Source organism: Aotus nancymaae, unplaced genomic scaffold (assembly GCF_030222135.1).
Source record: "Aotus nancymaae isolate 86718 unplaced genomic scaffold, 86718_ANA_hifiasm-v0.15.2.pri h1tg000106l, whole genome shotgun sequence".
In the NCBI taxonomy this organism is placed as follows: domain Eukaryota; kingdom Metazoa; phylum Chordata; class Mammalia; order Primates; family Aotidae; genus Aotus; species Aotus nancymaae.
This window is the reverse complement of record NW_026988521.1, coordinates 2,058,299-2,085,518: the sequence shown is the minus strand read 5'-3', so window position 1 is coordinate 2,085,518 and position 27,220 is coordinate 2,058,299. Positions and strand designations below refer to the sequence as shown.

General features: G+C 49.5%; 1 protein-coding gene across 1 annotated transcript in view; it reads right to left on the bottom strand.

Annotated features, from left to right (window-relative positions):
• The window catches only part of LOC135272109 (pinin-like), a 29,209-nt gene extending 3,350 nt beyond the window's left edge, over positions 1 to 25,859 (bottom strand). Inside the window, 5 exon segments of the mRNA XM_064370258.1 lie at positions 12,909 to 13,009; positions 13,693 to 14,353; positions 15,571 to 15,643; positions 25,309 to 25,359; positions 25,524 to 25,859. Of these exon segments, the coding sequence (XP_064226328.1) occupies positions 12,909 to 13,009; positions 13,693 to 14,353; positions 15,571 to 15,643; positions 25,309 to 25,359; positions 25,524 to 25,859 (1,222 nt within the window).
• Positions 25,860 to 27,220: the final 1,361 nt, after the last annotated feature.

The following is a 27,220-nucleotide window of genomic DNA, read 5'->3' as shown; positions in this document are numbered from 1 at the left end:
TTCATGGAAAATGTTATTTTTTATGTCATAGTGCACTTAAAAGTTGGTATTCCCTGGAAGTTAAAAGAAGCATGATAGCTGTGTAAACTAACATCTGGACATAGGATTGCTGTGTCAGAAACCCTCTCCCAGTTCCCCTGCAGATCTTCAGGAATCCACATCTCCCCAGAGATCTCTGCACCCACAGGTGGCACCGCCAGAGTGGAGAAGACCCTTTGTCAAGAAGGGAAGCAGAGCGGGGCTGAGAGGGTCCTGCAGCAGAGCTGGAACCGACGTCCACTCTGCCTCCTGCAAGCTGTGTGACCCTGGGTGAACGTTCTCCTTCTTTTGGGAGCCTCCGTTTTCTTAGATTTGGAGCAGGGTGGTCACACTGACCTTGCAGAGTTCTGAGACTCAGAGACAGAACATGAAAAGCCTGGAGAACATTCTCTAAAGAATAGCTGCGACTCATGTGTGAGCAGTAGGCTTTCCGTTCCTCTCTTTCTCTCTGTGGATCTGATGCAAGAAACGTGCTCTGGTGATGGTGGTGAGGGAGGACTGAGGATCAACGTAGACACCCCTGGGTCAGAAACATGCTCCTTTATTACTGCGTAGTGCCTCTGTCTTCCCGGGGACAGGCCCCCAGCCTGCCTACATTTGCAGACAGACACAGTGGCATGTGGGGACAACAGTTTGTCCCCATGACTTGTCTTCACTCCCCTGCTGTCAGCAGGACTCAGTGGAAGGGAGGCTTTATGGCACTGATGCCGCCATTTAGACACTTGAAGATGGGCAAGGGGCAAGGGGCAAGGGGCAAGGGGCAAGGACCGTCACCTGCGGCATCGGGTGCAGCCTGTGTGGGTGTTGGTGTTTTCTCTCTCGTATTAAAAGATCGTAAAACATTTCCTCCTCTGCCTCACAGGTCAACATGGCTGAACAGGAGCCTCGTCCTCTGTCGGAATGGCCCTACTTGCCCTACCTCATGGCTTGCCCTTCCAGACCATTGATGGGCTGCCGGCCACCTCCTCCAACTTCCTGTCCTCTGGGACCTCAACCACCCTCTGCAGCTGAAGGTTTTCTGGAACCTCTGATAGCTCCTCCACTGGAACATCCTCTGGAACCTGAAATGCCTTCTCCAGCTGAAGGTTTACTGAGACCTCAGACACCTCATCCACGCGCGTTTCCTAAGAGACCTCAGCAACGTCCTCCAGTGGAGTGTCCCCTGGAACTTCAGTCACCTCCTGCACCCGAGTGTCCCCTGGGCCCTCAGCCACCTCCTGCACCCGAGTGTCCCCTGGGCCCTCAGCCACCTCCTGCACTCGAGTGTCCTTTGGAACCTCAACAACCTTCTCCACCTCAGAATTCTCTGGACCTCAGACACTACCTTTACCTGAGTGTCTTCTGGAACCTCAAGTCCCTCATCCAACTGAAGCTTTGCTGGGACCCCTGGTACCTTCTCTAATCGAGTGTTTTCTGGGACCTCAACCAACAACTCCAGCTGATTGTTTGGTCGGAATTCTGACGTATCTACTCACATATCCTCCAGAACCTCTACCTTCCCCTCCAGGTGAAGATTTTCTGGAACCTGAATCACTTTCTCTACTCAAGTTTTCTCTGGGACCTCAGTCATTTTCTCCAGCAGAAGGTTATTTGGAACCTCAATCACTTCCTGTACTCAAGTGTCCCCTAGAACCTCAATGACCTCCTGTAGTGGAATGTCAACTGGGACCTCAGCCACCTCCTGCACCCAAGCGCCCCTGGGACCTCAGCCACCTCCTGCACCCGAGTGCCCCTGGGACCTCAGCTACCTCCTGCACCCGAGTGCCCCTGGGACCTCAGCCACCTCCTGCACCCGAGTGCCCCTGGGACCTCAGCCACCTCCTGCACCCGAGTGCCCCTGGGACCTCAGTCACCTCCTGCACCCGAGTGCCCCTGGGACCTCAGCCAGCTCCTGCACCCGAGTACCCCTGGGACCTCAGCCAGCTCCTGCACTTGAGTGTTCTCTGGAACGTCCACCACCTTCTCCACTCGAGTGCACTCTGGGACCTCAATGACTTCCTCCCCTACAGTGTCCTCTGAGGTCTCAACTACCTTCTCCACCTGCAGATCTACTGGGACCTGAGACAGCTCCTCTACTCAAGTGCCCACAGGGACCTCAGCAACTTTCTCCACTCGAATGTCCCCTGGAATCTCAACCACAAGCTGCACTCAAGTGTCCTCTACAACCTCAACCCCCTCCTGTACTAGAGTGTCCGCTGAGCCACACAAAGATCCACCCACACAAAAAACTGTGAGATAATAAATGTGCCTTGTTTTAAGCCGCCAAGCTTCAGAGTGACTTGTTACACAGCAGGAGATAACCACTACACCACCACCGTGATCTGTTTTCTGGCGTTTGAACACATCTCATCGATTCTCTTTTTTCTTACCCTGTTTGCTTCACCAAGACCGTCACTGACCTTGCTCAGGTTCTGCGCAATTCCTTACCACCCAACTCAGCTTCCACTTTCCCTCCGAGTCTTTCTGATTATTTCAACTCATGATTGTTTTTCCCTTCCACAGACACAGGCTTTATTGTCTCAAGCAGGCCAGGGTTTCTTTGGGCATTCCCCTGTCCTTGGAATAGCACAGCCTAGAACACAGCACAAGCAGGATTTATTTTTGTTTGTTTGATTTCTGTCCTTCCTATCTTTGTATTATACACCCTTTCACTTTTTTCTTTCCTTTTTTGAAGATACAATATGTAGTTATTAACTAGTCACCATGCTGTACGACAAGTCTGTGGAATATATTTCTCCTGTTCCGCTGAAATTTTGTATCTTTTCACCCACATTTCCTCAGCCTCTTACCCCAGACCCCAAATCTCAGCCTCCGGTAACCACTATTCTTCTCTCGGCTTCGGAGGGGTAGCCGGCCAGTCAGGTGCTGCCAGCGGAATGATCTGGGCAAACAGACTTGCACTAGACGTGATCCCAGCAGGAAAAGGGGTGTGTCTGTTCTGCTGGGTGGAAAGTGTTGCTCTTTCATTCCCAACAATACTGCCCAGATGGGGGCATCACAAAAGCCTTACAAGGGCTAACAACTCTAGCCAACACATTGGCAGAAAATGCCAGAATGAATAACCCATTTACTAACTGGCTAGATGGTTGGTTCGGAAAATGGAAAGGGATGATCGTTTCTACCCTAACATCCCTTATAATAGTGGCTGGAGTCCTAACAGCTGTAGGGTGTTGCATTATCCCCTGTGTTAGAGGATTAACCCCAAAATTAATAAACGACCATCAACAAACAAATGCCCATAACATATCAAGTGTTACTAGAAACCACATCAGATCTACTCTCTAATAGTGAAGAGTCAACAGCTCTTAAAACAATTTAAGAAGCAAAGAACACAAAATAAATAAGGAAATGGGACCAAACAGGGAAATAAAGAAAAGAGAAGGGAGTTGTAGGAAATAACGCATAGGGTGGTCCATTTCCGAGACAAGGTGCCCAGGACAGCTTGGGCCTGCCGACCGAGGAAGGAGAACCCACCGGGCCCCTGCTTTAACGGACGGCGCCGGTTGTTGGGGCCCCTTTAGTTGCCTTCTCCTGAACCAGAGTTTCGTCTAGAATGAAAGTTTACTAGCCTGCAAAATGCTCGCTGTGTCTACTCATCACCTTGCCTGACTACCTGGGTCACAAGTCAAATACTTTAAACGCCCCCGAGCTGACTATCATTGCAATGCATTATGGGCTGCAGCAAAATGCAGTGAGATGAACCTAAAGAAAACACCTAAAAGCCCCAACCCAACAACCGACAGGTAACATCCGTGAAGACCGTGACCCCACAGTACTCAGTCTGTAAGAAACAGTGGGATAGACTTTGTTGGAAATAGATGCTCGGTGACACAAGGAAGAATCAGCACTGAGATGAAGGATCTCTCAGCAATGCAGTTTTTACTTCCTGGACTGCAGGAAGGTTACTCTCACCAGCCATCATGCCGTGAGAGTACAACAAACAAATGGAAACACACAAGTTTATTCCTTACACATGTGGGGTCGTCCTTACTGCAGTGTCTGATCTCCGTTGGCTGAAGTCAGACCTCACAATCTAAACTAAAACCTGATTGGCGAACAGCTTAAAAGTTTCCTAAACAGGTAAAAGCAACGGAGAGCTGGGACATGCCTGTGAGCACGTCCAGCACAGATACCTTGGTGAAAGTACAAGGACACAGAGTGTACAACACACCTGTAAGCGTGGCGTGTTTAACAGCTACATAAGATAGGACTTAACAAAGTTATTAGCACACTATTTTTTAACAAGAAAGGGAAGTTTAAAAAGGAACTTTTTACTTCCAACAGACTTGCACTCTAGGAGACAAGCTGCTTCTTGTACTGCCCCGGGTGTGCCTGCCCACCAGACGCCCGACCCTGCAGGACCGTCGCTAAACGTCTTGCTTCCACTGTTCTCTGCGTCTCCGAGCCCATTCTTGGGGTTTGGATGGGTGAATTTGTTTCTCACACTTGTAGTCAGACAAGCTGATAAGAATAGATAAAGCAAGCTATTTTGCAGGCTAGTACGTATTCATTTTAGACCAAACATTTTGGTTCAGGTGAGGGTAACTAAGGGACCCCGATGAGCAGGCACTGGCTCTTCAGGCAGGGCGTTAGAGTATCTGTTATTTTGCAGTCTGAGGACCTATGCCTATATGAGGCATTCTAATTTGAAAATGGACCACCATACACATCATCTATAGTCAGAGAAAGTAGTTATGGGCCAGAAGCTAAAATCATGAAGAAATTGAGGAGAGGGTGATGTGGACAGCAGCCAGCCATAACAAAAGCAGAGATGGAGGCTCTGGAAGAGGGAGCGGGGTGGGCTGGTGGTGAGGGGAAGATATCACCCATCCTCTGGGACCACTTCCCAAACTAAATTGTCGGGCTTCTCAGATTATTCAGTTCCTCTAAGTCCTCACTTGCTTTTGTCTGATGATGTCCCCCATTCTGAAAGTGAGATATTGAAAGCTCCCTCATTATCATTATCATTATCATTATCATTATCATTATCATTATCATTATTAGAAGCAGGGTCTCACCCTGTCACTCAGGCTGGAGTGCAGTAATGTGATCCTGGCTCACTGCAGCCTCAAACTCCTGCTCTCAAGTGATCCTCCTGCCTCAGCTTCCTGAGTAGCTGGGACTACAGGTGGGTGCCACCATGCCCAGCTATTTTGTTTTTAATTTTTTTCATAGAGATGGGGTCTTGCTATGTTACCAAAGCTGGTCTTGAACTCCTGGGCTCAAGTGGGCCTCCTGCCTCAGTTTCCCCAGATTACAGGGATGAGCCACTGCACCCGGCCTGTTTGGTGCTTTGACCCTCAGTCCCACCTGCCACCTTGCTGCTCTGGGTTATTTTCTTTTCCTATCCTTTTTTTTCCCTTTTGCTGTTACCCACCTCCCTTTTTATGTTCAACATGTCTCTGTCACTTTGTTTTAGGTGAATTTCTTGGAAAACACATGCCAGAGTGTTGCATTCCACAGCCTCTGTCTTTACCAGAATTCAGTGTCCTCTTGAGGACTCCCGATTCTGTTTTCTCATTAGAACATCTCCTCAAGGAGCTCTGCAGGTGAGCACATCGGTGACATATTGCTGTGTTCCTGGGCAAGCGCATGTTGACATGTTGCTGTATTCTTAGGCGAGTGCATTGGTGACATGTTGATTTATTCTTGGGCAAGCACATTGGTGATTTATTGCTATATTTTTCAGCAATTACACTGGTGACACGTTGCTGTATCCTTAGGTGAATGCGCCGGTGACGCGTTGCTGTATCCTTAGGTGAATGCGCCGGTGACGCGTTGCTGTATCCTTAGGTGAATGCGCCGGTGACGCGTTGCTGTATCCTTAGGTGAATGCGCCGGTGACGCGTTGCTGTATCCTTAGGTGAATGCGCCGGTGACGCGTTGCTGTATCCTTAGGTGAATGCGCCGGTGACGCGTTGCTGTATCCTTAGGTGAATGCGCCGGTGACATTTGCTGTATTCTGAGGTGAATGCGCCGGTGACGCGTTGCTGTATTCTGAGGTGAATGCGCCGGTGACATTTGCTGTATCCTTAGGTGAATGCGCCGGTGACGCGTTGCTGTATCCTTAGGTGAATGCGCCGGTGACGCGTTGCTGTATCCTTAGGTGAATGCGCCGGTGACGCGTTGCTGTATTCTTAGGTGAATACGCCGGTGACATTTGCTGTATTCTTAGGTGAATGCGCCGGTGACATTTGCTGTATTCTGAGGTGAATGCGCCGGTGACGCGTTGCTGTATTCTGAGGTGAATGCGCCGGTGACATTTGCTGTATTCTGAGGTGAATACGCCGGTGACGCGTTGCTGTATTCTGAGGTGAATACGCCGGTGACGCGTTGCTGTATTCTGAGGTGAATGCGCCGGTGACGCGTTGCTGTATTCTTAGGTGAATACGCCGGTGACATTTGCTGTATTCTTAGGTGAATACGCCGGTGACATTTGCTGTATTCTTAGGTGAATACGCCGGTGACATTTGCTGTATTCTTAGGTGAATACGCTGGTGACGCGTTGCTGTATTCTTAGGTGAATACATCAGTGACATCTGCTGTATTCTCAGGTGAATACGCCGGTGACACGTTGCTGTATTCTTAGATGAATACGCCGGTGACACGTTGCTGTATTCTTAGGTGAATACGCCGGTGACGCGTTGCTGTATTCTTAGGTGAATACGCCGGTGACGCGTTGCTGTATTCTTAGGTGAATACGCCGGTGACATTTGCTGTATTCTTAGGTGAATACGCCGGTGACATTTGCTGTATTCTTAGGTGAATACGCCGGTGACATTTGCTGTATTCTTAGATGAATACGCCGGTGACGCGTTGCTGTATTCTTAGGTGAATACATCAGTGACATCTGCTGTATTCTCAGGTGAATACGCCGGTGACACATTGCTGTATTCTCAGGTGAATACGCCGGTGACACGTTGCTGTATTCTTAGATGAATACGCCGGTGACACGTTGCTGTATTCTTAGGTGAATACATCCGTGACATCTGCTGTATTCTTAGGTGAATACGCCGGTGACACATTGCTGTATTCTTAGGTGAATACGCCGGTGACGCGTTGCTGTATTCTTAGGTGAATACGCCGGTGACGCGTTGCTGTATTCTTAGGTGAATACGCCGGTGACGCGTTGCTGTATTCTTAGGTGAATACGCCGGTGACGCGTTGCTGTATTCTTAGGTGAATACGCCGGTGACGCGTTGCTGTATTCTTAGGTGAATACGCCGGTGACATTTGCTGTATTCTTAGAGAAGTACACTGGTGACATGTTGTATTCTTGGGCAAGTACACTGATGCATAGTCCTGTATTCTTGTTCTTCATGTCTAGCAGCTCATACAAGTTTACCAGAATATTCCTAAAGGTTCATGTTCACCATCAGTTGTACTCAAAACTTGGTTAGCCCTTTTAACAGGCAGATTCAGCTTTTCCTTTATTTCAGGAAATTTTTCTTTTGTGTTTCATCACAGCCTCTCCTCCATCTGCCTCTTTTCCTTCCCCTGAAGCTCTGCTGTTATTTGCACCTGATGTCCTAGGTCTGTTTTCAAATCTTTTCTCTCATCTTTTCAATTTCTTTGTGTTCCTGTCAATTCAAGATTTTTCTTCTACTTAATCTTCAAGACCACTAATTTGAATCTCAGTGATCATCTTCAGTTCATTTGCAACTGTTTTTCAGTAGACTTTAGTTTTTGGAAGAATTTCCGGTTCACAGCAAAATTAAACAGAAAGTGAAAAGAGCTCCCATAGCCACCTGACCCCACACATGCACGGCCTCCCCTACTGTCAACATGCCACGTCAGAGTGGTACATTCCTTACAACTGATGAGCCTACATGGACACATCATTATCACCCAAGTCCTCAGTCCACACTGGAGTTCACATTCCATGTTGCACATTCTATATAAAAAATAAGAGGGAGGCGGGTGCTGATAACCAAGACTTCAAATGTATCTCAGGGGTCTTTGGCCCTTCCCATCACAAGCTAGAGGACCCAGGCCTAGGGCCCCACTCCCCAAAAACTTATCAGGTTTTGATAAGTATAATGAGAAGAGGACAGACCCTGATCCCCACTCTGTTCTGTGGCTCTTTGTGGGACAAGTCTTTCTCCAAACCCTTCACATTCCAATCTTCTCCCAGACCATGGTCTCCAATGCTGTTCCCACGTTCTGTCCAGCCCAGGGTTTCAAGTGAAGCCTACAACCTTATCCACAACCTCACAAGCTCCACGCCCGCTGTGCTGCAGAGCGGAGGCTGAAACAGGTTGGAGTGATGGTCAGCAGGAGAGGAGAGGCACTACCTACTCAAGCCACCATCTTCCACGAACACCCTCCAAACTTTAATTCTGAAAAGACGTGCAAAATTTCTAAGTGTTAGTCAACAGAATTCAATAGGGAATCAAAATAGACACACACTATGACCAAGCTGGATTCACTGCAGGCATGCAAGGATGATTTAATACAAGGAAAGCGAGTTCCATACACAGAAGCAGAGACAACTGCCTGGTCATTCTAGGGAGGCCTGGAGATGGGTGAGTAACCCAAACACAGATGCTGCTGACTGAGCTGTTAAATTCATTTAATCAGGTAAAAGCCTGCCTTTATGAGATGCAGGTGCATTTCTGCAGAGATTAACATATAATTTGCCAGTCTGGAGGGCACCTCATCAGGACTGGGATCAGAAGTAGGGACTGATGGGGAGCAGAAGGAAAGGAGAGAAGTTCTCATACAAAAGGGAGGAATCCCAGGCATGAGCAGCTGGGCCTGGGGCCTGAGAAAGAAGGCAGCCAATGGGAACCAATGCCCAAGAGTGTGGCCAGGAGAACTGGGGAGCAGGGACATCTGGTGAGCGGACTTCAGTTTTCTTTTCAGTAATGTGCTCCTCGTGCTCTCCTCAGGGTGCAGCACACATCCCTTGAACAAAGTATCCTGGGATTAGCAGTGGTTTGGTGATGACAGTCTTAGTCTGTTGTTGCTGCTATACCAGAATATCTGAACTGGGTAGTCCGTAACGAACAGACACTTACTCTCTCACAGCCCTGGAGGCTGGAAAGTCCAAGTTCAAGGTGCTGGTGTCTGGTGTGGGCCTTCTTACTGTGCCCTCACATGTTGGGAGGCAGAAGGACAAGAGAGCATGAATATGGTGTCCTCACATGGAAAGCAGAAGAGGGTGGATGCTTTCCCTCAAGTCCTTCTTATAGCATCACCAACCCGTTACAAGCACCTCCCACTAGGACCCACCTCTCAGCACTCTTGCGTTGGGGATGATGCTTCCAACACGTGAATGCTGGGGAACACATGCAGACCATGGCAGAAAGGAACCTCTCTCCCCCATGGAGTAAAACTGAGCAGAGACCCAAAGTGGGCAGCTGGAAGAAGCAGCCTAAGTGGGGTGAACACTCTGAATGGGGAAGAGAGAAAACAGGAGCAGGGAAATCTGTGGGATTTTCAGACACTCTCAAGTAGAGGAAAAGATTCCCTGCAAACACCAGAATGACATTATATTATTATTTGTATGGCAAAGGGAAAAAATACTGGCTGAGTGTGGTGGCTCATGCCCGTAATCCCAGCACTTTGGAAGGCCAAGGCAGGAAGATTGCTGCAGACAAGGAGTTTGAGACCAGCCAAGGCAACATGGCAAGACCCATCTCTACAAAAAATTTAAAAATTAGCTGGGTATGGTGACACACACCTATAGTCCCAGCTACTCAGGAGGCTGAGGTGGGAGAATCCTTTAAGCCCAGGAGTTAGAAGCTGCAGTGAGCTGTTATCACACCACTGCACTCCAGGCTGGGTGTCAGAGCTAGACCTTGTCTCAAAAAAAAAAAAAAAAATGAGGGGATTTCCAATGATATCGTTTGGATGTCCCCTCCAATTCTTATGTTGGTGGGGCGGGATAAAAGATATTTGGATCGGCTGGGCGCAGTGACTCACGCCTGTAATCCCAGCACTTTGGGAGGCCGAGGCAGGTGGATTATGAGGTCAAGAGATCGAGACCATCCTGGCCAACATGGTGAAACCCTGTCTCTACTAAAAACACAAAAATTAGCCAGGCATGGTGGCACACACCTGTGGTCCCAGCTACTCAGGAGGCTGAGGCAGAAGAATTGCTTGAACCCAGGAGGTGGAGGTTGCAGTGAGCCGACATTGCGCCACTGCACTCCAGTCTGGCAACAGAGCAAGACTCCATCTCAAAAAAAAAAAAAAAAAAAAAAAAGATGTTTGGGTCATGGGGGCAGACCCTTCATGTACGCCTTAGTACCATACTCTTGTTGATGACTGAGTTCACCCAAGATCTGATTGTTTAAAAATGTGTAGGCCAGGCGTGGTGGCTCATGCCTGCAGTCCCAGCACTTTGGGAGGCCGAGGCGTGCGGATCACCTGAGGTCAGGTGTTTGATACCTGTCTGGCCAACACGGCAAAACCCCATCTCGACTAAAAATTCAAAAAGTAGCCAGGCATGGTGGCAGGCACCTGTAATCCCAGCTACTCGGGAGGCTGAGGCAGGAGAATCACTTGAACCTGCGAGGTGAGGTTGCAGTGAGCCAAGATTGTGTCACTGCACTCCAGCCTGGGAGACAGAATGAGACTTCATCTGAAAAATAAAAATAAAATTAAAATGTGTGGTACCTCTCCCCTCCACCTGCTCTCTCTTGCTCCATGTGGAGTGCCTGTGCCTGCTTCACCTTCCATCATGAGTAAAAGCTCCCTGAGGGCCTCACCAGAAGCCAAGCAGATATTGAAGCCATGTTTGTACAGCCTGCAGAACCATGAGCCAGTGAAGCCCCTTTTCTTTACAAATTGCCCAGCCTCAGAAAATTGTACCAGGAGTGAGGTGTTGCTACAAAGGCACCTGAAAGTGTGGAAATGATTTTGGAACTGGGTAATGGGCAGAGACTGGAAGAGTTTGGAGGGCTCAAAAGATGAGGGAAAGTTTAGAGCTTCGAGAGACAGGGTAAATGATTGTGACCCAAATGCTGATAGTGAAAAGGACAGTGAAGTCCAGGCTGATGAGGTCTCATATGGAAATCTGGAATTCATTGAGAACTGGATCAAAGGTCACTCTTGTGACGCTGTGGCAGAGAGCATGGCTGTATTGTGTTCATACCCTAGGAATCTGTGGACATTTGTACTCAGGAGTCATGATTTAGGGTATCTGGTGGAAGTAATTTCTAAGCAGCAAAACGTCTGAGGCATGACCTGGTTCCTTCTAACAGCCCACACTCAGACGCAGGAGCAAATCAATGACTTAAAGTTGGAATTTATGTTTAAAGGAAACACAAAGCATAAAAGCTTGGAAAACTTGCGGCCTGGCCAAGTGACACAGCAAGAAGAAGCATTATCATGAGGACTTCAGGAAGGCTATGGAGCAGCCACTTGCTAGAGAGATTTGCATGAATAAAAGGGAGGCAGGTGCCGATAACCAAGACAATGGGAAAAAGACTTCAAATGTATCTCAGGGGTCTTTGCCCCATCCCGTCATAAGCTAGAGGACCCAGGCCTAGGGCCCACTCTCCTGTGCAGCCTCGGGACATCATTCTCCGCATCCACGCCACTCATAGGGGCCCAGGTACAGCTCAGGCCACTGCTTCAGAGGGTGGAAGCCATAGGCCTTCGCAGCTCCCACGTGTTGTTAACCCTGCAGGCATGCAGAGTGCCAGAGTGAAGCTGTGGCTGCCTCCACCTAGAGTTAAAACCGTCTGTGAGAAATCCTGAGGGCCCAGGCAAATGTCTGCTGCAGGGCACAGCCCCCACGGAGAACGACTAGGGGAGTGTGAAGGGGAAATGTGGGGTCGGAGGTCCCACGGGCCCACGCAGAGCCCCCACTAGTGCACTGCCTGTGGAGCTGTGGGAAGGAGGCCACCGTCCTCCAGGTCCCAGAATGGTGGAGCTGCTGGCAGCTTTTATCCTGAGCACGGGAGAGCTGCAGGACTCAACTCCAGCCCATGACAGCAGCTGGACAGAGTGAACCCTGCAGAGTCACAAGGGTGGAGCTGCCCAGGGCCTTGGCGCCCACCCTCACACCAGTGCACCCTGGATGTGGGACAGGGAGTCCAAGAGATTATTTTGAGCTTTGAGATTTAATGGCTGCCCTGCTGGATTTCAGACATGCATGGGGTCTGCAGCCCCTTCCTTCTGGCGGATTTCTCCCGTTTGGAGTGGGAATGTTTACCCAATGTCTCTACCTTCATTATATCTTTTTTGGCCTTTTTTTTTTTTTTTTTTTTTTTTGAGATGGAGTTTCACTCTTGTCACCCAGGCTGGCGTGCAGTGGCACAATCTTGGCTCACTGCAACCTCTGCCTCCCGGGTTCACGATTCTCCTGCCTCAGCCACCCAAGTAGCTGGGACTACAGGTGCAACCAACCACACACAGCTAATTTTGTATTTTTAGTAGAGACAGGGTTTCTCCATGTTGGCCAGGCTGGACTCGAATACTGGACTCAGGGGATTCACATGCCTTGGACTCCCAAAGTGCTGGGATGACAGGTGTGAGCCACTGCAACTGCCCCTCATTATATCTTAGAGGTAAATAACATGTTTTGATTTTTACAGGTTCATAGGTAGAAGGAACTTGGACTTGGAATGAGCCAGGACTTTGGGGAACTGTTGGGTAGAGAGGATTGTGTTTTACCGTGTGAGCAGGACCTGAGATTTGAGGGGTCAGGCATATGATGATCTAGCCAGGAGGTCCCCTCCAAATCTCTTGCTGGAATGTAATCCCCAGTGTTGAAGGAGGGGCTGCGGGGAGGTGTTTGGATCATGGGGGTGGATCCCTATGAATGGCTCAGTGCCGTCCCCTCGGTGATGAGTGGGTTCACTCAGATCTGGTTGTTCACAAGTGTGTGGCCCCTCCCCCCTTGCTCCCACGCTCACCATGTGCCGTGCCTGCTCCTGCTTCGCCTTCCGCCATGAGGAAAAGCTCGCTGAGGGCCTCCCCAGAAGCTGAGCAGAGGCGGGTGCTGTGCCTGTGGGGCCTGCAGAACCATGAGCCAATCAAACCTCTATCCTTTATACGTCATCCAGCCTCAAGCATTTCTTTAGGGCAATGCAAAGAACGGTCTAATATACCCAGAAAGCTGAGAATGGCACGAGTAAAATATTACCTCATATAATATATATGAACATTTATATTTATATTATGCTTGCAGAAATCTACCAAATCCATCTCCAGGAGACACGATAATGAGAAATTTGTTTTCTGCTTCGTGTTTCCTGTAAAGACCATGGATAAGGTTTGACATCTAAAAATGTAAAGTTAATATTATCGGGGCAGTCAACACAGGAACATGAGGGCGCTTGGGCAGAGGCTGCCACCCATTGGTCACATGTGGTCAGCAGAGAGCAGGTGACCAGCACCCTGGGGCTCTGTGGGAAGCACCCACAGCCTGCAGCTAAGGTTTTAATTATAGGGGCCAAAACAAATAGGGAAAAAGACAAATTTAGCACACAAAGAAAGTAGACGCTCATCTGAGCCAGGAGGAAGTCACTAGCAAAGAGGAAAAAAACAGAGCTCTGGAAAAATAGTGAAAACAGTCACAAGGAAGGGCCCCGTGTCCTGCCTGACTCCGGACAGGTATATAGAGAGCCCGGGCTCAGGGGGCTCCACACCTGCCCCTCCCTCTCACCTGTTCCTCCACCTGCTCCACCCTCAACCCACCAGAAACATGGGCTGCTGTGGCTGCTCCGGAGGCTGTGGCTCCAGCTGTAGGGGATGTGGCTCCGGCTGTGGGGGCTGTGGCTCCGGCTGTGGGGGCTGTGGCTCTGGCTGTGGGGGATGTGGCTCTGGCTGTGGGAGATGTGGCTCTGGCTGTGGGGGCTGTGGCTCCGGCTGTGGGGGCTGTGGCTCCGGCTGTGGGGGCTGTGGCTCCAGCTGCTGTGTGCCCATCTGCTGCTGCAAGCCCGTGTGCTGCTGTGTGCCAGCCTGTTCCTGCTCCAGCTGTGGCTCCTGTGGGGGCTCCAAGGGGGGCTGTGGCTCCTGTGGGGGCTCCAAGGGGGGATGTGGCTCCTGTGGCTGCTCCCAGTCCAGCTGCTCTAAGCCCAGCTGCTGCTCCTCAGGCTGTGGGTCATCCTGCTGCCAGTCCAGCTGCTGCAAGCCCTGCTGCTGTCAATCCAGCTGCTGTAAGCCCTGCTGTTGTCAATCCAGCTGCTGTAAACCCTGCTGTTGTCAATCAAGCTGCTGCAAACCCTGCTGCTATCAATCCAGCTGCTGCAAGCCCTGCTGCTCCCAGTCCAGCTGCTGTGTCCCCGTGTGCTGCCAGTGTAAGATCTGAGGTTCTCAACCCAGACCGTCAGGTTTCTCCTGTTTGGTGAAAGCGTTTCTTACGGTTTTCCTGAATCAGTTCATCCCACACATCCTCCCTGAGGCTCCTGCACCTGCTCCAGCTCATATCCATGCACACGCCTCCTTCCATGGCTCAGCTCTCCACTGGGCCCTGCCTTTGGCCTCCTCACTCCAGACAAGCGTGTCTCCTTGATGCAGGAGGTGTCCTTGCCTGGACGCGGGCACCGAGCCGACTGCCACAGTGTTCCCCACCTTTGGGTGTGAATCTTCTCCCGCCGGGCTGACTGAGATGCAAGGTCTGACCCCACAAGGCCGGGCCGGCGTTTCGGAGTGATGGCTAAGAACCAGCTCCTCAACACCATCGGGACACTGGGTCCTCCTGGCCGCTGCCTATTCTCCTGTGACCCACCTGTGACCAGGAAGGGCTCCTTCCTTCCTGTTGTCTCCATCTGTTTAAAAAAGAAAACCAAAATAACTGGTGAATTTCCTTGCAATAAAGCCTCTCCTGTCTGTAAACCAACTGTACACTTGGTGCAATTCTGTCCAGCCCCTTTCCTGTGCGGTGACTGAGTCTGTGTTCTGGGATCTGTCCGCTAAGCTGGGAAATGCCTGCCAGCAGGCCTGGTGCATTCACAAAGCACCCCACCGTTCACTTCTGCCCTCCTCAAATATCTTCACCCTCTCTACTTGCAGAAGAAGAGGGCTCAGCCTGGGGCGGACTCGGCATTCAATGACTGCACTAGAGACGCTGAGGGGCAGGAGGGCCCTGAGTACTGAAGACCAGCCGAGCAGGGCGTGGCCCAGGACTCCTAGCTGCCAGCTTCCCGCTCTCTTCAGGGACCTCGGAAGGACCCCAGGCAGGGCAAGGTCGGGGAGGGGGAGCGAAGCACCGCTGAGCCACAGCGCACCTCTGATTCAAACACAAAATCCGCCTTTTAGAATTATGAAGTCAACGGGCTTTCCGTAACTAAAAGTAACCAGAAAGTTATAGAACGGCCCAAGGTGTGCTCAGAGCTCAGTCTCCCAGCAGGAAAGGGAGTTCCTGGGAAGTGACACATTTGGGGAGCCTGATCCAAGTCCATCTGTTTCATGGTGACGCATCACCACACAGCGACACAGGCAAGGCTTTAGAAATTACGCCATTGGAGGAGGGGACAAGAGTGACCTGAAGACCATCTCCTGCCAAGCAAACACGGAGGGAAAAGGTGGAGGGAGGACAGCACACAGGAGCGCCGGTGAGAAATGAGCTCCCACGGAACGCCCGCAGATCTGAGCGACTGCTGATACTGCTGGGGAAGAGCAGGGTGGAAATTTCAAAGACATCTTTCTGAGATAAAAGACGTGCAGCATAAGGAAAAATGAAATAATCTAGAAATAAAGGCTTAGATTGTTTCAAGCACATGTAGGACTGGGAATAAAAGCGTGTCGAAGGCGCATCTCGTGGGGGACACGGCTACCGTTAGTTTCCCGACGTTAAAGGGAAATGCTGCTTCAGGTAGTTTACTCAAAAACCCAAACTGGAAACTCCAGAAGGTGCAGCAGACGTGAACGCAGGGTTGACTGCATCTGAGCCCTGCACATTCCCACAGCCCACAAGGCACCAAGCAACTCAGTAACAAAACCGAAAATGCATGGTGGAGACTTATAATAAAGCGAGGTAAGCCGGGCCTGGTGGCGCACACCTGTAGCCTTGGCTACTGGGGAGGCTGAGGCGGGAGGACGGCTTGAGCCTGCGAGCTTGAGACTACAGTGAGTTTTGATTGTGCCTCTGAACTCCTGGGCAACATAACATGAGACTTTGTCTCAATAAACCAAAAACAACAAGAACAACAAGTGAACCTGAAAATACAAGCCTGTCAGGACAAGTTTCCAAGAGCCACAGTCGCCCAGGGTTTCAGGGTCTGTGCAGGAGAAAGCAAAGAAACATCTAACAGAGCGGAAAACAGGGAGCCTCACAATCACCAACAGGTGTTTGCTGGAAAATCACAGCATGAATTTTGAATTCGGCTCCTGAAATGGGGACGGTTTTCCCCTCTCCAGTGGTGAGTGGGTGAAAGGGCCCTCGGTAAGTCCCTACAGGCAATGAAAGAATGCCCGGAAGACCTGCCATGAAACAGATCACAGTGGTAGCCTACTGTTTCCAAAGGAGCTAATCAACAATGAAAGGAAATGATACAGACATAAATGAGGCTGCCTGTGGTGGCTCATGACCATAATCCCAGCATTTTGGGGCTGAGGCAGGAGAATCACTTGAGGCCAGGGGTTCAAAACCAGCCTGGGCAACATAGTGAGACCCACAGCTCTACAAAACATTTTTAAAATTGAGTGGGCATGGTGGTGTGTGTCTTTAGTCCCAGCTACTAGGGAAGCTGAGATGGGAGGATGGCTTGAGTCTGGGAGGTTGAGGCTGCAGGGGGCTATGATCCTGCCACTGCACTCCAGACTGGGCAACAGAGTGAAACCCCGTTTCAAAAGAAGAGACAAAATGAACAACAAAAGCCATAAGTAGAAGAATTGCTAAATGAGGTGACATCGCTCAAGAGGAAATTACGGATAAATCACTCTAGAAATAAAGTCTAAAATGGGGCAAACACATGAGTAAGTAAGTACAATAAATTTTAGGCCGGGCGCGGTGGCTCACGACTGTAATCCCAGCACTTTAGGAGGTGGGTGGATCATGAGGTCAAGAGATCGAGACCATCCTGGCCAACATGGTGAAATCCCATCTCTACTAAAAGTACAAAAAATTAGCCAGTGTGGTGGTGCCTGTAGTTCCAGCTACTCGGGAGGCTGAAGCAGGAGAATTGCTTGAAACCGGAACACGGAAGTTGCAGTGAGCCAGGATCACACCACTGCACTCCAGCCTGGTGATAGAGACTCCGTCTCAAATAATAATAATAATAAGCACAATAAATTTTAAAAATCAAAAAGAAATGAAGAGCTAAAAAGAATTCAAGAGACAATGACAAAAATGGAAAAGAAGCAAAGAAGATCCAAGACTCCTGCATACAGCAGGAATCACTAGGGAAGGCAACCACAGCTGTGTGCGACAGTCAAACTGTTACAGAAAAAACTAGAATAATAAAAAGGCACTAATAAAAAAGAATATAAGAGAAAAAGAAACATAGATCAGGTGATGCAATAGAAAATTCAAATTAAGAACACAGATTTAAACCCAAATAGTTCAGTAACTATAAGTAAATGCATAAAGTGCTCGTTTAAATATAGATTGCTAGACTAGTTTTCTTTAAAAATGTGTAACTCTATGTAAAGTCAAATGTTGCATCTAAAACATTAGGATTCAAAAGGTTAAAAAAAAAAAGGGGGGGGTAGAAAAAGGCATAACATGCAAAGAAAGCTATATTAATAGTAGACAAAATAAAAACAAGGGCTCAGTGGGTGCCACAGCTCACACCTGTGATCCCAGCACTGGGAGGTGGAGGTGGGAGGATCACCTGAGGTCAGGAGTTCGAGACCAGCCTGACCAACATGGTGAAACCCTGTCTCTACTAAAAATACAAACAACAACAACAAAAAAAAAAAGAAAAAGAAAAAAAAGAAAACCAGCAGGTGTGGTGGCATGTGCCTGTAATAATAGCTACTCAGGAGGCTGAGGCAGGAGAATCACTTGAACCCAGGAGGTGGAAGTTGCACTGAGCCAAGATCGCACCACAACACTCCAGCCTGGGCAACAAGAGTGAGACTCCAGCTCAAAAAAAAAAAAATAAATAAAATATATATATATATATATATATATATGCACACATAGTTATGCATCATTTATGTGCTGAGAAGTGTATAGATCACAATCCTCGGCTAATGAACCCTACATAGCCATTCTTGTTATTATTGAACTTTTTTTTCCATCATTATCCCACGTCCCACCTTCCTCTCTACCCATAGGCATTTATCCTTGCACGTATCTTTCCAATTCAACTTCCATAAGTTTATTTACATACATGTCCATATACTCATGACAAATATGCAGTATTTTTCAGTGTATATGTTTTTTGGTTTTGTTTTTCTTGGGTTTGTTTTTGTTTTTGAGACAGGTCACGCTCTGTCACCCAGGCTGGAGCTAGAGTGCAATGGTGCAATCTCAGCTCACTGCAACCGCCACATCCTGGGCTCAAACGACCCTCCTGCCTCAGCCTCCCAAGTAGCTAGAACTACAGTCGCACACCACCACGCCCAGCTAATTTTTGTATTTTTTTGTAGAGACAGGGTTTCACCATGTTGCCCAGGCTGGTCTCGAACTCCTGGACTCAAGTAATCCACCCGCCCCCACCTCCCCAAAGTACGGGGATTACAGGCATGAGCCACCGCGCTCTGCCAGATTGTGCCGTTTTAAATGGATGAACTGTATGATATATGCCTTTTATCTCAATAAGGCTGCTCTTTTATAAAAGACACATGGAGACACGTAGCAGATTTGACATTCGTCTGACTAGACACGAGAGAGACTCAGGAGAGATGAGACTGAGAGAGTTCCCAGGGTGGAAACCGGAACCCGAGGTCCGGAAAGGACGTGGAAGAAGCCGGAACCCCAGGTGCGGGAAGGACGTGGAGGAAGCCGGAACCCCAGGTCCGGGAAGGGTGTGGAAGAAGCCGGAACCCCAGGTCCGGGAAGAGGAGGAAACCGGAACCCCAGGTGCGGGGAGGTCGTGGAGGAGACCGGAACCCGAGGTCTGGGAAGGACGTGGAGGAAGCCGGAACCCCAGGTCCGGGGAGGGCGTGGAGGAGACCAGAACCCAAGGTCCGGGGAGGGCGTGGAGGAGACTGGAACCCCAGGTGCAGAAAGGACGTGGAGGAAACCGGAACCCGGAACCCGGAAGCCCAGGTGCGGGAAGGGCGTGGAGGAAGCTGGAACCCCATGTGCGGGAAGGATGTGGAGGAGACCGGAACCCCAGGTGCGGAAATGGCGCGGAGGAAGCCAGAACCCCAGGTCCGGGGTGGGCGCGTAGGAGACCGGAACCCCAGGTGCGGGGAGGGCGTGGAGGAGCCCGGAACCCCAGGTCCCGGGAGGGCGTGGAGGAGACCGGAACCCCAGGTCCGGGGAGGGCGTGGAGGAGACCGGAACCCCAGTCCGGGGAGGGCGTGGAGGAGACCGGAACCCCAGGTCCGGGAAACATGGCATGAAGCCAGCGGGAGAATCAGATGCGCAAAGCAGCTTCCGCGGCGGAAGCGGAGGTCCGGGGCCTCCAGCGGAGGGCAGAGAAAGTGAGCCGGCCGCCGGCGACGTTTTTCAAGCGCTGAGGAATTTCGTGTGCAGCCGAAACATTATTCTAGAGTGAGGGCAGGCGGGGCGCAGGGCTTACGCCTGTAATCCCAGCACTTGGGGAGGCCGAGGTGGGAGGATTGCCTGAGCCCAGGAACTCCAGACCAGCTTGGACCCCTTAGGGTGACCCCATCGCTCCAAAAATAAGTAGAATTAGCTGAGCGTGGTGGATGCGCCCGTGGTCCCAGCTGCTGGGAAGGCTGCGGAGAGAGGACGGATTGAGCCCAGGAGCAGGCCACATAAAGCCACCTCCTTACGAAACTGCGGGCTGTCTACTGACGAATGCTCAGGAGGAAACTTCCAGAAGACGTTTTCAGGAAGGAGGAAAACGAACCCAGCAGGAGGAGGAGGATGTAAGCAAGAACCACGCCTAGAGGCCTTGGTGGACGTGTGACGAGTTTATGAAAACACTGACTGTAAACAGACAATGACGAGCAACGTGGGAGGAGCTAAGACACCAGAAACGCGGAAGCTGACACAGGAGGAGCTGGGCAGGAGGAGAAGCTGTCCCCAGCTACTTGCACCCTCACAGCAGGGGAGGGAGAGAGGGCAGTCACGTGTAGACAATGTTTTGTTTAAAAATACACATGAAATGCTGCTAAAAACAGGAATAGAGTATATAACTTCTAAGTCAGTCAAAGTAAAACAAAAACAGAACCTTAAAAACTCCATGTAAGAGAAGAGGGGGAAGGAAGCACTAAAACGGGACAGGACAGTTGAATGCAAAGGATGGTGGGAGCCAGCCCACATATATCAGAAATCATAACCCCATGGGCTCAGCTTATTGGGTAAAAAACAGAGACAGACTTCAAAACACGGGAGTTTTTAAAGCAGCTCCACGGTAGTCACGAGACACAGCCTTTGCCTGGAAGCACACAGAAAGGCTGAAAGAAACTGGATGAAAATGACTTCAGAAAAGGAAGGGAAAGAGGGAGCTGGAGATTGAAGGAAGGGCCAGATGGCAGCATCTCTCTGTTCCACAGTTCCTGGCCTGACCCCACATCCAGCAGACAGCCATGCTCCCCAGCACCACCATGTTGAGAGAGTAGAAAAAGAACAATGGAGAAAATAAAGGTATGAGCAGAAATAAACAAAAATATTTAAAACATACAACAAAAACAAAAACCATACAACAAAGAATCAACAAAACCAAAAGCTAGCCTTTTAAAAGACAAAGAAAATCAACAACCTTTAGCAAAACTGATGAGAAAACAAAGGGTTGGGCAGGAGAAAGGGCACGTATAACCTGAAGCAGGGATGAAAAATGGCAAATAATGGTGAATTTAGCAGCTATTAAAAATAAGAGGCAGCCGGGTGTGGTGGCTGTCTCGACCAAAAAGAAGTAATAATGATGTAATTAGCTGGGTGTGGTGACACATGCTTGTAGTCTCAGCTGCTCAGGAGGCTAAGGCAGGAGGATCACTTGAGCCCAGGAGATTGAGGCGGCAGTGAACTGTGATTGCACCACTGCACTCCAGACTGGGTGACAGTGTCTGAAAAAAGAAAAATATATATTTTAGCAAAGCCAATCCAAAATGTAAAAAAACAATAATACCTGTGTAAGTTGTGATAACCCCCAGGAATGCAAGGATTATTGACATTTTAAATTCTATCCTAAAATTCACCATATTAACTAAAGGAGAAGCCTATCTGATCATTTCAACAGCTGCAGAAAGCTATCCAGTAAAGTTCAGTGTCCTCTGAAGACAAAGGAAAGATGACTGGCAAATTAGGAATAAAAGGAACCTCCCTTCATCTGATAAAATGTTCTATCAAAACTTTAGGCCAGGCATGGTGGCTCATGCTTGTAATCCCAGCGCTTTGGGAGGCTGGGACGGGAGGATGGCCTGAGCCCAGGAGTTTGAGACCAACCTGGGCAACATAGTGAGACCCCTGTCAAAAAACAAAAAAGGAAAAAATGTGTAATATTTTACCTAATGGTAAAATGTGAGAAGTATTACCTTTAAAATCAGGAATGAAACCACATTACTCACTATGCTGTAAAACATTGTCCCCATCAGTAGCGCAAACCATGAAAAGAAATAAAAGATATAAGGATTACGAAGGAACAACAAATACTTTCAAAATTCACCAAAAATATGTGTTGACTTGGGAAACCACAAAGAACCTACAGAAAAATGAGTAGAATGAAAACTAGAACTTGGCAGGTTTGTAGAGAACAGGATCAATATGCAAAACTCAATCAACAGTAGTCAGAACATACAATTTTAAAAGGTACCATCTATGACAGCAGCCAACGAGGAGGAGTGGATGACAATGAATCTCACCAACGCAAGCTCTTTATGCAAAAAAAAAAAATTCAGTTTTAAAGATCTAAATAACTTGAGAAATAAATGATATCCACAGATAAGAATATTCAAAATCTTTTAAAAATGCCCATTCTCTCCCAAATTAATCTACAACCAAGGCAAATGTTACAAAATGCAGACGAGGATTCTTCACAAAATTTGGTGAGTCCCCATATAGACAGAGGAACACAGGGTTGGGGCTGGCCCTGGCCGTCCAGGTCACTGTCAGCTTCGCCAGTGAAGGTAGTAGGATATTAGAACAGGGTGACTGAGAGACCGAGGGAGCAGCCAGAAAGCCAGGAAACTGCAGTGCGGAGAGACATGGCATGGTCGTCCACTGGGAAGGCCAAGGGCGCCAGCCAGGTGGTTATCCATCCGGAAGGAGAAACACAGGGAATCCCCGCTTCAAAAAAGACACAGTTCAACTCCAGGTAGGGTTGTTAAACTCCAAAGTTCCAAACTTCAGTGCACGCACACACATGCACAGGATTACTTAATGATCTTGGGGAAAAGAAGGATTTTCTGAGTGAGAAACAAACATATAAATGCTCAAGAAAAAGATTACTACATTTTACAACATTCAAATTTTAAAACTCGGGACACCAGACGTCGACAAAAAAGAACAAACTGAAAAGAAAAGCCACAGACAGGAAAAAGAGAGCCACAAGAATGCAGGTTATTGATTAGAATCCAGAAAATTCAGCCGAGTGCGGTGGCTCACCCTGTAATCCTAGCACTTTGAAAGGCTTAGGCGGGTGGATCACCTGAGGTTGGGAGTTTGAGACCAGTCTGACTGACGTGGAGAAACCTCGTCTCTACTAAAAACACAAAATTAGCCGGACATGGTTGCAGGTGCCTATAATCCACCTACTGGGGAGGCTAAGGCAGGAGAATCGCTTGAACCTAGGAGGTGAAGGTCGTGGTGAGCCAAGATCATGCCATCACATTCCAGCCTGGGCAACGAGCAAAACTCTGTCTCAAAAAAAGAAAAAAAAAGGCCGGGCACAGGGGCTCACACCTGTAATCCCAGCACTTTGAGAGGTCGAGGCAGGCAGTTCCTGAGGTCAGGAGATCAAGGCCATCCTGGCCAACATGGTGAAATCCCATCTCTACTAAAAATACAAAAATTAGCTGGGCATGGTAGCACATGCCTATAATCCCAGCTACTCGGAAGACTGAGGCAAAAGAATCTCTTGAACCAGGGAGTCAGAGGTTGCAGTGAGCCAAGATCACACCACTGCACTTTAGCCTTGTAACAGAGTGAGACTGTTAAAAAAAAAAAAAAATCCAGAAAACTCAGAGAACTTCAGACATCAATAAAAACAAAAACGATCTTGGCCAGGCACAGTGGCTCACGCCTGTCATCCCAGCACTTTGGGAGGCCGAGGCAGGTGGATCACTTGAGGTCGGGAGTTTGAGACAGGCCTGGCCAACATGGTGAAACCTCATCTCAACTAAAATACAAAAATTAGCCAGGGCGTGGTAGCACACGCCTGTAACCCCAGCTACTCAGGAGGGTGAGGCGGGAAAACTGCTGGAGCCAGGAAGGCGGAGGTTGCAGTGAGCCGAGATCGTGCCACTGCACTCCAGCCTGGGAGACAGGAGGAGAGTCTCCGTTCAAAAATTAATAATAGTAATAACTATCTCAATTTTGTGTAGTAGGCCAAGGTCATGAAATTTACAAGACTCTAATGACAGGTGATCGTGTGGAAAGAGGCACGACATCGCTAGTAACGAGGAAGAGGGCACATCAAACCACAGTTACACACCCACATGAAGGGTGTAAGTTGACAGTTGCAAGTTTGGGTGGGGGTGCCGGGAAACGAGCTCTCAGGCAATGCTGGTTGGACAGCAGCTGGCTGGGAGGACCCCTTGGGAAGACAGCTTGGTAATAAGAACCTCCTCACCTTTAGGTACCCACACCTGCAGGAGGCGCTTTGGGCAAGAAAGTTGCAGTTTGCTTGAAATAACAACAAAAAGGAAACAAAATGTCCAGCATGTAAATGGAGAAGTAAAAATATTTAGAGACCAGAGAAAACGAATAAAGGACAACCATACGTGTCCCCTAGAGAAAAGTGTCTTTAACCTAACACCCATTTTTTTTTCAAAAGCAATTTATACAAAGAGAAATACAGTGTAATACCCCTTACGTAAAGTTTTAAGCAAGTAAAACTGTCTTTTCTTTTTTTTTTGAGATGGAGTCTTGCTCTATCACCCAGGCTGGAGAGCAATGGTGCGATCTCAGCTCACTGCAACCTCCGCCTCCCAGGTTCAAGTAATTCCCCTGCCTCAGCCTCCCAGTAGCTGTGATTACAGGCACATGCTACCATGCCCAGCTAATTTTTGTATTTATAGTAGAGACAAGTTTTCACCATGTTGGTCAGGCTGGTCTTGAAATCCTGGACTCAAGTGATCTCCCCACCTCGGCCTCCCAAAGTGCTGGGATTATAGACATGGGCCACCGTGCCCGGCCGCAAAACATGTTTAAAGGAACATACATACGGAGTAGGAGCGTCAAGACCTTCACGAGAGTGGTAAATTCCAACTTCAAGAAATTGTTAGGATGGGATGGAAACGACATGGAGAGGTGAATGAACAGAGACTCCAGCTCTTCAGGCCATTGTTTCTCGATAAATTATTCTAGAGAATATGGAAAGAAATGAGTCTCTGTTCATACATCTCCCCATATCGTTTCCATCCAACCCTAAGAATTTCGTGAATTTCTCTACACCATTTGTATAGAGAATAATTTATTTTTAAGAGACTTCACTTTTTTAGGCCATTTTTTGCAAGTTGAGTGAGGGTTTTTTTTACAGCCTTTAAATAAATTTTCTCTATATCATCTGTACAACTAAAATAACTTTTTTTTTTTTTTGAAACAGTCTTGCTCTGTTGCCCAGGCTGGAGTGGTGCCATGCAGTAGTGAGATCTCTGCTCACTGCAACCTCCACCTCCTGGGTTCAAGCAATTCTCCTGCCTCAGCCTCCCAGGTAGCTGGGACTATAAACACGCACCACCACGCATGGCTAATTTTTATATTTTTAGTAGAGATGGGGCTTTGCCGTATTGGGCAGGCTGGTCTCCATCTCCTGACCTCAAGTGATCTGCCTGCCTCAGCCTCCCAAAGTGCTGGGATTACAGACATGAGCCACCACACCCGGCTAATTTTTGTGTTTTTAGTAGACATGGGGTTTCACCATTTTGGCCAGGCTGGTCTTCAACTCCTGACCTCAAGTGATCCACCTGCCTAGGCCTCCCAAAGTGCTGCGATTACAGGTGTGAGCCACCATGCCCTAAAACAGATGCTTTTGTAAATCCAGTGTGACTCAAGTTAACAGTGAGGGGCTAGACACTTGGGGGCCTCCCTCAAGTCTAGACACAGATTCAGCAAGAGCTGGGGCTCACCGAGCAGCCCATAAACAGTATTGGCACATGGGTCTGACACCAAGGGCTGATCTAGAGGAAACAAGAAAAGTGGGCCCTAAAAATGGCACAAACAGAAACCAGGAAGTGACTGTGTGCCCAGCCTCACACCTGACCCTGGGCAGGTGTATAAAGCGCCCAGGCTCAGGGGGCTCCACACCTGCCCTTCCCTCTCACCTGCTCCACCCTCAACCCACCAGAAACATGGGCTGCTGTGGCTGCTCCGGAGGCTGTGGCTCCGGCTGTGGGGGCGGTGGCTCCGGCTGTGGGGGCTGTGGCTCCAGCTGTGGGGGCTGTGGGGGATGTGGCTCCGGCTGTGGGGGCGGTGGCTCCGGCTGCTGTGTATCCATCTGCTGCTGCAAGCCCGTGTGCTGCTGTGTGCCAGCCTGTTCCTGCTCCAGCTGTGGCTCCTGTGGGGGCTCCAAGGGGGGCTGTGGCTCCTGTGGCTGCTCCCAGTCCAGCTGCTGTAAGCCCAGCTGCTGCTCCTCAGGCTGTGGGTCATCCTGCTGCCAGTCCAGCTGCTGTGCCCCCATGTGCTGCCAGTGCAAGATCTGATTTCTGGCTTTGCAGGACTCTTACCATGGCCATCTCTGGTCAGGAGCCAGGGGTTGCTTCCCAGCCTTTACCTCCTTTTCCTGGCACCCAGTGAGCCAGACTCTCCTTCCACACCCACTGCCCTATCTCCCGCCCTCCTGCCTTGGCAAGCATGAACACTTCTCTTTGACCTCCTGCTAAGAAATGCCATGGGCCCCTGTATCCAAGAAGAAGGACTTTCAAGGCCTCCTTCCAGGCATCTGGAGACCACCCCGCCCCCAGCCTGCAGCACATGCCTGTCCCCAAGCCCTGCCTGCTGGCACCACGTCCAGCACGGACACCCCTGCAGGACAACCCAGGGTGCTCGCTCACTATGCAGTCACTAGGAGTTCAGATCTCTGTCCTGTCAACGTCCAATAAACCACTCGCCCCAGCACCCCATAGCTGTCTTGGTGTATTTATCTGCTTAGTTCCCCCTCAAGGCAGGTGGGGGCATCTGTGGCTGCATTGTGTCCCCTGGTAACCCCACACACCTGCCCTGAACCAGACCAGGGCTGCAGGTGTGGTGCCCGGGCCAGCAGGGGCCCTGGACACCCGGTGGCGGTCACAGGCAGGAGCACCAGTGGCCACCTGGCTCCGCCCCTCGCCGTGCAGCCTCTACCACACCCTCTTGGTATCTGGCCCAGGGCAGGGATGTCTTGCCTTGATCCGGCAAAAGCAATCACTCGGTGTGGGGGTGTCATGGCCTGTTCAACGCATGGTCATTCTCTTTGGGCCGATGTAACAGAATACCATGGCCTGGTATGTGCAGCTGAAGTGTTTCTCAGGGTTCTGGAAGCTGGCAGTCTGAATTAAAGATGCCAGCAAGGCTCACACTTGTATTCTCAACACTTTGGGAGGCCGAGGTGGGAGGATCACAAGGCCAGGAGTTTGAGTCCACTTGGGGCAACAAAGCAAGACCCTGTCTCTACAAAAAATAGAAAAAAGTTAGCCAGGTGTGGCAGCACACAGCTGCAGTCCCAGCTACTCTGGAGGCCGAGGTGGGAGGATCACTTGAGCTGGGAGGTTGAGGCCACAGCAAACAGTGATCATGCCACTGTACTACAGCATGGGTGACAGAGCAAGACACTGTCTAAAAATAAACAAATAAATAAAGATGCCAGCAAATCTGGTGTCTTGTGAGGGCCAAGGGAGCTCTTTGAGTTTTCATTTTGTTTTGTTTGAGATAGTCTTGCTCTGTCACCCTGGCTGAAGTGCAGTGGTGTCATCTCAGCTCACTACAGCCTCCACCTCCCAGGTTCAAGTGATTCTCCTGTCTCAGCCCCACAAACAGTTGGGATTACAGGCACGCACCACCAGG